The sequence below is a fragment of the Amia ocellicauda genome, chromosome 7 (assembly GCF_036373705.1).
Source record: "Amia ocellicauda isolate fAmiCal2 chromosome 7, fAmiCal2.hap1, whole genome shotgun sequence".
NCBI lineage: Eukaryota > Metazoa > Chordata > Actinopteri > Amiiformes > Amiidae > Amia > Amia ocellicauda.
Window position 1 is genome coordinate 14,958,481 of NC_089856.1, and position 11,245 is coordinate 14,969,725.

The 11,245-nt window shown below is 44.4% G+C and overlaps 1 protein-coding gene across 1 annotated transcript in view; it reads right to left on the reverse strand.

Moving 5' to 3' along the window:
• LOC136752928 (electroneutral sodium bicarbonate exchanger 1) overlaps positions 1-8,301 on the reverse strand; it is a 55,619-nt gene extending 47,318 nt beyond the window's left edge. Inside the window, exon 1 of the mRNA XM_066708657.1 lies at positions 7,951-8,301. Coding sequence (XP_066564754.1) covers positions 7,951-7,995 — 45 coding nt within the window. The 5' untranslated portion in view covers positions 7,996-8,301. The remainder of the gene's footprint in view (positions 1-7,950) is intronic.
• Positions 8,302-11,245: the final 2,944 nt, after the last annotated feature.

Genomic DNA, 11,245 nt, shown 5'->3' on the forward strand with positions numbered 1-11,245 from the left:
GTGTTTCTGTGGGCTTCCATTCGTCTCATCAACACCTCCAGCCAGTTGAGTGAAACCACTTAAGTGACGTTTTCCCTGAGATTTCCTCACTGTTCCTCCAATCTAACACCTTCAGGGTGTTTGCACAGTCCCTCCTCTGTGCCACACTCACAGCTGACTGGACACTGGAAAAGGGCAGGAACTGAAGGCCTAATGAAGAGGATTGTGGTCGCATGGCACAGTGAAAAGGGGGCAACGTTTCCAGCAGTGCTTCAAATCAATCAATAAATTCCTGCTCCTCCCTATTCCCTATTCTTGACCCCAGCAACACCAGTAAGCAGGAGTCAGTTCTCTGAGGCTGAGCAAGAGAACACGGCTGCTCCATGGTGGGGGACCACTACCCCCCCCCCCCCGTTAATTTCATTCCTCTTTCATCCCACTGTGCGGTACCAGTGCACTCTGGAATGAGCCAGTCCTGCACACCTGAAATGATGAGGGTAATGGCCCCATCGCCGCCCCCTCACACAACCCCCCCCACTGCGTTGGAGCATTCGCTCTAATTAAAAAGCAAACACATTGCCCTGGGCCTCCAGTGTCACCTAGCTACACAGCCATTAGGGCCAATCTCCATCCGTGAATTGATTTTCCATTTCATCCACATCCGAATTATAGCATCTGGCCATCCTGGCAACCCCCCTGCCCTCACAGCCCCTCAGTTCCCGAGACTTGCCAGTGTTGTTGAAGCATTTCAATCTGCCCCCACAACTCAGAACACAGGCTGGATTTCACTGTTTCTGATCTGGGCCCTACAGTCCACACAGCGCAGGGTCTAAGCAGCACAGTAAGTTGCCCAGTGAAGCTGTAATTGGTGCCACAGCACAGAGCCCCTGGTTTCTGTAGATCAAAGTGCTGGTTGAACAGTTCATGAACATCAATAATAACAGTGCACCCACAGGGTCCACATCTGTATGAGCAGCGCTCCTGTGTGCAGACGGACACAGGTTCCACATGTGCAGTTTCTACATGCGTCCTCCGCTTAGCCACTCTGAGCCTGCTGATCAATACACTGAACCGGCAGGGGCAAACTGTCCCCAATCAACTCATGTAAAGGCATATTTAATCCTGCCAGCGTGGCAATGCCAGAGCTGACACAACTGCCATTTTACCCCCTGGTTCTCCAGGTGTTCATTAAAAAAAAAAAAAAAAAAAAAAAAAAAATGTGAGCTCACCACATTAAAGGCTAATGATAAGTATTACAATAAATAAATAATAAAATAAAACATTAGGATTTGCATACATTCCCTCTCTCCCCAGAGCCCTAGCACACAGTGCTATGTAATAAGAAATCTCTCCAGTATAGTGACACTATTTGCATTATCGTGGCCTCACAAACGCTGTTTTGCGTAATAGCTGGGAGCTCGACTCTGGTGTGACAGGGAGGCTGGGAATCAGGCCCTGGTGTGACAGGGAGGCTGGGAGCCACTGCACTGCTAGGACTCTGCTACACACCTCTTTGTAATACTGTGAGCATTTGCCAGGCAGCCTGTACTGAAGAAGCGGGGGTTACACCCAGCTCTGTGATGGGGGGTAAAGTCCTCATTTGCTCTCACACTTTCACACAAACAAGAATGACTCGCACCAGTCACTGATGAGCAACCCTCCAGCCCTCCACTGCACCATAATCATTCTTACTGTGTTATCTTGTTGCCTGAGCTCACAGCCTCAGTACCCCTCGTCACCCTGCTGACCCCACACTCTGCTCAGAATGCCTGGGAAGCCAACACATTTCCTTGACAGCCTGCCATCCCACAGCTGTCAGTGACACAGGGCCTGTCAGTGGCAGTCTGCAGGCAGAGCTACAGTCTACGCTGCTACTGATGCTACTTTGGTGCCGTTCTCACTTAACCAGCACTGCCCTGCAGATTTAAAATGCTGTGTGGCTTGTGAGTGACATACAGTCACAGTCAGCATAGCCACCCCCACCCTAGCACTGCCCTACTGCTGCTTTTAAATACTGCACTGCTCACCTCAACTACTGCATTTGCTTTACAAATGTAATCCAGAAGATCATTTGTCTGCATGTGATAGTGCTTTTTGCAACAATATCTTATTGAAAATGTATTATTGCATATGCTAGTGTGCAGGTTACTATCAGTGCTAGTCTGTAGGTTATACTAAGTACAATTTAGTAGTGTGCATCAGTGAGGTGGTTTGACAGTAAGTAGGTTAGTAGCTGTAGATAAAGAGCAGGTATGTTAGTAAAATGTACCAGGTTCTTTTCATTTTGGATGAGCAGAGCGAAAGTTTAACAGAACAGCAAAGTCAATAAAAAGTGAAATTAAAATCACCCCGGCTCTGAAAAGATCAATACAGTCAACTGGCATTTCTTTGAGCTCATTTGATACACAGTCAAGCAACACTAGAAGCTCACACAGTGTTATATAATCTTACACTCTACTGGCATTTTCATACATCATATTGTGACAATAGAAGCCGATTGAAGCTCACAGTGCACAATCACTCACACAAGGGCCCAGCCCTTTAATTGTAGGTAGGTTTATATACCGAAAGTACCCTGTCTATTCAAATATTATTAAAATAATGCACCATTCACCCTGAAAAGTGTTGAAATTATAATATATTTTGTCATCAATACATGATTGTCTTTGGTTTGCAGTGGAACAAAACAAAAAACTGTGAAAATAACTGAATTCTTGGTTATTCTATAAAGACATTCTAAAATGGCCTGGACAATATTGATACCCTTTAGAAGAAATATAAAAACTTTCTATTGTAGTGATAACTCAGGCAGACCATTCTCTTTTAATTAATCTCACAGGTGTCTTCAATCACATTATCACTCATTCAGCCAGTTTAAATGGAGAAAAGTACTCACTCTGCTGTTTTGTGTCACTGTGTGTATCACACTGAACATGGAAAAGAGAAGGAAAACCAGAGAGTTGTCTGAGGAGGTAAGAAAGAAGGTAATAGCCATGCATGGTGCCATCTCTAAAGAGCTTGATATTTCTATGAGCACTGTTGCCAATATTATTAAGAAGTTTAAGGCCCACATCCAATATCCCTGGACGTGGCCGCAAGAGGAAAACTGTCCCAAGAATGAAGAGACGGATTGTTCGAATGGTGGAGAAAGAACCAAGGAAAACCTCAAAACAGATCCAAGCCGAAGTTCAAGCTCAAGGTGCAACAGTTTCAATTCGCACCATCTGTCGCTCGCTGTCTGAATGAAAATGGGCTCCATGGTAGGAGACCTCTCTCTAAGAGAGAAACGCAAAAAAGCCCAAGTGGAGTTTGCCAAAATGCATGTGGATAAGCCACAGTCCTTCTGGGACAATGTCCATTTTTCCAGACAAAACAAAAGTAAAGCTTTATGGTAAATCATAACAACTCCATGTTTACAGAAAAAAATGAAGCTTTCAAAGAAAAGAACACCATCCCTACTGTGAAACATGGAGGAGGCTCAGTGATGTTTTGGGGTTGCTTTGCTGCCTCTGGCACTGGGTGCCTTGAATCTGTGCAGGACACGATTAAATCAGAAGACTATCAAGGCATTTTGGAGCGAAACGTACAGTCCAGTGTCAGAAAGCTGTGTTTCAGTCGCAGGTCATGGGTCCTCCAGCAGGATAATGACCTAAAACATACCTCAAAAAGCACCCAAGAATGGATGAGAAGAAAACATTAGACCGTTCTGAAGTAGTCTTCTATGAGTCCTGATCTAAATCCCATCGAACATCTGTGGACAGAGCTGTAACTCACAGTTGGGAAAAGGCACCCATCAAACCTGAGAGAACTGGAGCGGTTTGCTCAAGAAGAGTGGGCCAAACTACCAGTTGAAAAGTGTAGAAATCTCATTCAGAGCTACAGACAGCTCTTGATTGCAGTTATTGTCTCTAAAGGCTGTGCAACGAAATATTAGGTTAAGGGTCCCAATATGTTTGTCCGTGCCATTTTCATTTGTTTTACTATTTAAAGTAATATGTTACATCATAAATCAAAAGCAAAGTTTCTGTTCTATTGAATGTGAAATAAAGAATGGTGGATAACAAATACTTTTGTCAATTTCTAAACGTGAGGAATGGTTGGAATGCTACCAATACTTTCGGCGACATCTGTAGCTATAGACTGGCGAGTGCATCATAGTGGCTTTAAAAAAATGACTGGTTTAAGAGGACCTGGGTGAGAAGAATTTAACTTTTAATAATAATAATAATAATAATAATAATAATAATAATAATAATATGTTCCCTTAGCTGGATTTTCACTAGATAGTATAGTGTAGTACAGTACAGCACTATAATTTATTTTCATGTTTACTACACCACAGTAAAATGCATTACAGAACAGTAAATTTGAGCTACACTGTTATGTATTAAGTCAATAGGCTTTTCTAGGGCAAAAGACTAGGCAATAAACAATTACTTCTATATGTATATAATAAAGATGCATCAGGCAATTGGCCAAAACCTTCAACAACTAACTGCAGAAATAGGCATGACCTTTGGCTGTCCACTACATCACTGTTTTAGTCCCATATGACAATTTATGGCAGCGGTGGGCAACCCGTGCCCCGCAGGCCCTATGTGGCCAAAATGCATCCACTTGTGGCCCATGAACCCCCCCCCCCGCCCAAATAAGAATAAAAAATATGAAAAAGGTAAATAGAATATTTATGACAACTTTTTTTAATGAATATGGATTAAAATACATTGCTGATATGTATTTACTGCATTATATTGTGCTTTTTAAATTAAAATGCAGCATTTGTGGCTTGTAATTGTGGTAAAAGGGGTCTTGTGGCCCAGGCAGTTATTTGACAGCTAGACATTTGGCCCACTGGTTAACTTAGGATGCTCACCACTAATTTGAGGTCTTGGATGAGACTTTTTGTTACCATGTGACACTGTTTGGTCTTCCTGTCCAACACTGTCAGTCTATTCCTTATTGGGCTTGTATTTGCATATTGAAGGAATTATGTGGTGGTGCGTGGTTCAATTCCTGAACAGGGAGCTCCAGCCACACTGGCTACATAAGATAAACCATTTCCACTGTATGCTCAGTTATTATATTCAGTTAATAATCATAATAATAATAATAATAATAACCATCATAATCATCATCATAATCATAATTAGAGAAAGAGGGGGAGAGCAGAAGAGAGAGAAGGGGAGACAGGGAGGGAGAGCAGGAGAGAGAAGAGGAAAGAGGGAGGAAGAGCAGGTGAAAGAGAAAGCTGAGAAAGCAGACTTTGCTGGTGGAGTGAGCAAGAGATGGAGGGACAGAGAGAGAGAGAGAATGAGAGGAGAGTGTTTCTTATGAGTGGGAGTGTGAGAAGGAGCTAGGCAGCAGGGACTGAGATCCAGGGAGCCTGACTCACTCCACGCATCCACCCATTGATCCATCCATCTAATTATACACTATCCATGCATCCATCCATCATTCCATCCACGGAGAGGGGAGGGGGAGAGAGCAGCTTTGTTCAGGTAGCCCAATCAGAACATTAAAACAGCAGTAACAGTCTCTCCGCAGGCTGAGTGCTTGGACTCAGGCATCTTGTCTATTTTGCAGCATAAACAGATACATTGCTTTTAAGTGACAACCATGCAATCCTGCAAAATAGAGAAAGAAAGAAAAAAAGAAAGACTGGCAGACAGAACAGCATGTCCAGCAACAAGTGCATCAAAAACCTTGAGAGTGTGTATGTTTGTTTTACATGGTAATTATACAAGCAAGGATATTTTTAGCAGCAGGACAACAAAGTCCAGTCCAGTCAGTGACTCTTCAGCAGTACAGTCCAATGCAGTCTAGTTGTTGATGTTATACCCCCAAAGCATCCATGAAAAGGCAATCTACGCATATAATTTTAATCATACACTTAGAGAGGATGGCAGACTGACAGCACAGAGACACTATGAGAAATCGCTCTCTCTGTGTTTGATGCTGAGAGCCCCAGAGAACCCACAGATTTAAATATGCTAATCCCTGCCTGCCATATTCTCCACTGGATCAAATGGGCAGCTGCTCTCAGACACAACTTCAAAGAGAGAGGGAAAGAGAGACAGAGAGAGGGAGAGGGAGAAGAAGAGGGAGGTAGATTTGAGAAAGAAGAGAAGGAGAGACTGAAGGACTAGACAGAGACAGAGAGAGAGAGGCTAGACAGATTATTGGAGAAAGAGAATAGCCATACTTTTTTCCTTCCGATCATACCTCTGCCCTCCTTTCTCCCTCTCCCACTCTCTAGTTCACTGTCTATTTGATAACCATTTATAATGGTCTACCCTCTTCTCTGTATTATTGTCAGTGTGCAGTCCACATCAACTGATTTTTTAAAAATTTTTATATTTAATTTAGATTTGTTTATGTACCCAGGACTTGTCTTGTGCAGATGTGATTGATTGTTTTCAAAAGGGAGTTAGTCTCAGAAATACTCTAGAAGACGCAAAGCCTTGTCCTGGAGAGAGACAGTACGGGGTCTGCAGCCCTGGTCCTGGAGACAGTACAGCCTACAATACAGAGCAATATTGCTGCATCCTATTAAACCTATATAACAGTGTGTACTTAATACTGTTGGTGACCAAGCAACACTTTTCAAATCATGAAGGATTTGTTCCTCACTACCATCACATCTGGGCTACCTGTAATAATGGCACAATAACACTCAGGCAATTAAAATTCTTTCTGCAAGTCTTAAACTTTACAACAGACCTGATCAAAGCAATACCAGCAATTACAGAAGTAGCAAAGCAAACCCTGCTTATTGACTGCGTGCCAGTCTTTAGACCAGAGCAGAAATCGATCTCCTACCTCGTTCCTGTGAACACGTAGTCAATATAAATTATTATAAAAGCACTGCTGGCAAATATACTGTCAATATCGGGGATTTCAATAATCTCCGTATTTTGAGTGGTGGACGTTGCTATAGTATAGGTGGTGAGACGTCACCGCAGCGGGGTACTCTACTCTACCGTGAGCCTGCAGTCAAGGTCATCTGGCCAACAAACCTCATACGCACAGCAGGAGAGAATTAATAACCTGGACCGGTTCACGTAAATAAAATTAGGAAAAGTCGCTTCTTAAGGACGGGGGTCTTGTGTCTTGTGTGTGGTGCGTTGTTAACATGCTTCCGCACAACATGGTACTGATCTAATACATTACACATCACACCGAACAATAATCTTCACCTCAAACGAAACGGCGTTAATGTGTCCATTGCTGCGGAGTGCTATGCATTTAACACACTCAGCTGCTATATCTCCATCTCTCCATATAGATCAGCCTCTTGGGCTGTGCGTCACATGTGTTGCTGGGTTGAACATAAATACATACATACATGGATGATTGATTGTTTTGCATTTCGAATCCTCCACACACACACACACACACACACACCCTCCCCTTCATTGTCCTTCTCCGCTGCTCTTGCCATCTCTCTGTACATGTCTTTCTCTCAGTCTAATGCAATGTGCACAGTCCATAGGGATCCTGGGGCACTGCCCGCGCGCACGAGCGTACACCGATCTCGAGACACACAAATCAGTGTGAGCCTCGCGCCCTTGGCTGTGAATGCGCGTCTCCGTTCGTGTGCGCCTGTGTAGGATTGGGGCTGCAATCATGTTAAGCTCACACACAAACCAGATTTGAAAACCAACACGCCGAGCACTGCCTCCACCGGGGCGATGCTGTTCCACACGGCGGCCGCGGCGTCACCCTGTTCCGGAAACACGCTCCTATCATAGCAGGTCTGTCAGCTGCAGGACACTCAGACACACGCACCGGGTTCAGAGCTACAGCAATGCATGCATTTCCAGTGACTGCCAGTACCGACGCACAAATATAGGCTACACACAGACAAGATATGCACATAGACAGCAGGGTCAGGGTGCCCCGATTCTCTCAGGGTCACACAGTGAAGGTGCCTACAAACACACAGGTGTAGTAAACACACATGCACTGTACCTGGTAGCTCAAAATGCACTCGGGGTCGTTGCTTCCTGCTGGCATCTCTCCCTTGCTTGGGTTGCTGTGGTGGTTTTAATTGTTGCAGTTGTTATTGCAGATGCTGTTCTAACCTGTAAGTGAGTCAGCCGGACTGGTCAGTCTGTCGGTCAGTCTCCCGGTGTCTACTGAATCAGCGGCTCGGATCTATGTTGTGTGTCCAGCATTCATCATCAGGAAGCGGTACTTTAGTTTTGTAGATGCGGCGACATTTACACCCCCGAGTCCAGCAACAAGACTACTTCTATCCTCCCCTCTGTTTCTCTCTCCCTCTTTCTCTCTGTTTCTCTCTCCAGCTCGGGCTGGGGCGGCTGCACCGGCATCACACCCCGGCCAGCCAATGGGAGCGCCGAGATCCGTGCGAGCTCCGCATTGCTTGTACTTGAAGGGAGAGAGACAGACAGACAGAGAGAGCGAGTGATGTTTCGGTCCATAAATACGGCGGTACCGACCTACACACAACCCAGGACGCAGAAACCATCAGCCAGGTTCTGTGATTCAAGATCCTGGAGTGCTGCAGGGCCTTTACAGTTACTTAATTAAAATATTAAGGGAATGATTATTTTCTCAGTAAATGAAATTATTGTTTTTATCTCTCCCACTTCCCAGGTTTCTAGGTGTAAATGTTTTTATACCTGCAGTAACTGTAACAGAATACTCAGACGTGGCATGGGATTGTATAAGTGTCTGAATCACCAGCAGCTTCAGAACTGATGGATCTTGTTATTTTCATTCAAGCCATAATGACAGTATTTGGCACCTAAGAGCCCACTGATGCCCCGTTTCCACTGGTCACATTTAGGTGCAGCTCGGCCTGGCCGTTTGAGTGCAGGTGTTTCCACTGTTGCTCAGATGGACCTCCGTCTGTGCACAAACAAGTTTCATGAGATTCAGTTTCATACATCAAACCCGCTGAGTCTCAAACTGGTCTAGGTGGTCTACTACCAATTACATAGTCACTGCATGACTATTGAAGTGTAACTACAATAATGGCAGTTGCTCTTGAATCCACCTTTCCCAAGAAAGAATATGTGTGTGTACCTTGGGAAGACGATGGAATTAGAGGACTTATTAATGTATTGTCGGAAAGTGCCATACAGGATCATTTGCTTGGAGCAGTAACTAATTTAAAAGCATTTGGAAAGATGGTTAAAATCCTGCTGGAGAAAGGACTGCATTGGACTGCTAAACTAAAAACACAGTTCAAAAAGGTTAAATATGCGTTGAATGCTGTTTGACCTTTGGTGTCTCACAGTTTCACTTCCTGGTGCAGTTGTACCTAGTGAAAATACAATGCAAACGTAGGCAGCCATGTCATGTACAGGTGCGGCACGGACAGGCCGAGATACACCTAAGCGTGAGCAGGGGAAACAGGGTACCAATAGTCTACCCTTAAAGCGAAATCAATAAATGCCCTAGGCGCCACTGTGATCTGTCATCCAGCTCTTCGGTTCAGAGACAGCCATGTTGGATTTACTGGTGCACAACATCCCCCAGTGACTTAAAGAAAAAGACCAGTAATTGATTCAATTAGATAATTAAGACTTGACCCTGCTGTGGACCTGACTGCAACCCTCGCCTATAAGCCTACGCATCTATCCTCACACTCGGAAACAATGCAGATCCTAAAACGCTGCCACTACACAGTGCAAACAGCAAACCATGCAGGAACTTTAGGGAGAGAGCTCTCTCTGGTGGTGAATGTAGTAAAATAGCAAAATAAATGTCAATGTAGTTCACCAAGGGGACACAAGAGGGCTACATTAAGTGACTAGTGTCTGTTTTGCTAGGAAATACACAATTGACAAAAAACAAAGACGTAATGTACTGAAGATAATGGAAATATGACTGAAGTTCCTGCTGTGTCAAAGTTTCCACTGTTTATTTGTCAGTGTTGCTGTCAAGTGTTTTATTTATATTTTTTAATTACACAATGCTATGAATAACACAGCATGGTCCTGTTGAAGATTAGCAGACAAATGTTCTGTACAAACTTTTCTTGGAACAGCCCTGGTTAAGGCTGAGGGCCCTGCTGCCATCTGGCAGTGGTTAGAGAGTATCTGTAACCACACTTGCACTGCCAGGCATAGGCGCCGAGTTATGAAATTCCAGCGGGGGGGGGGCTGAGTTACTAAGCCGAAACCCCTTATGACCACTGTCAGATAAATAATTAGCAGGAGCTGGGGGCTGACAGTGTTTTTTCTGGTAGGAGTGGGGGGTCTGAGCCCTTGAGCCTCTTGAGCCCTTGAGCGTAGTCGGCACCTATGCTGCCAGGTATAGTCTGCCTCACCTGAACCCAATCCTTACCGCAATCAACCCTGCCATAACACACACAGCAGGTCTGCTGAGTCAGCACCTTGGTTAACAGGGCCTGGCTGTGTCTCGCTGCAGGTGTTTTACACACACTGTAATTGATGATTTACTGAACTAGGCATCAGCACCATTCCTGCCTAGCCTGTAGCAGGAGGCAGGTAAATCAGATCCACAGGTCCAGCCCTGGAGAGCAGCACTGGAGGTCCTCTTAGTTGGGAGCCCTGTTCTGAGGAGCCTCCAGTCAGACAGTGACCCTGTCCACACTTGAGGTTCAGCCGGCCCCAAGGCCACCTAAAGTCCTAAAAGCTGACCCAGGGCTGGCCTATCTGTATGTGAATGCAATGGGCCTTAGGGCCTAAAACACTCCTCTAGAGACTCAAGTACCAAACAGAGCTAGCCTAGTGTTGCTGAGTACACCTGTAGTACAATTAAAAATGTCGGCTTTAAAAGATAGCAACTGGAACGATGCAGAAATTAAAGCACTGTTTACATTTTTGGATAGAAGATAAAGTTAAAAAATAAATGGATGGAAGTATATGAACGCTACTGTCTATAAGGATATAAGTGGATGGCTTATTTCGATGGGTATCGGTCGCTCGCCTGACCAACTTAAAAGTAAAATAAAAATGCTAAGATCAAACTGTGGACCACAATGAACGAAGTGGAGTCCAGAGAAAAATGTGCATGTTTTTGTGCAAACTTTCAGAAATACTGTGCAGCAGATCAGAGATAGACCCACCACAGCTGTTGGATTCCATGAGACATATATCGAACTCCAGCGAAAAATAGCACAGAATACACTGATACTTTTGATGTACTCTATTTTATTATATATATACTGTATGTGTGTGTATCACCAGTGGTTCTAAAACCTGTCCTGGAGTACCACCTACCCTGCTGTTTTTTGTTCCAACTGGGCACTCAATTGCTTAATTGAACCCTT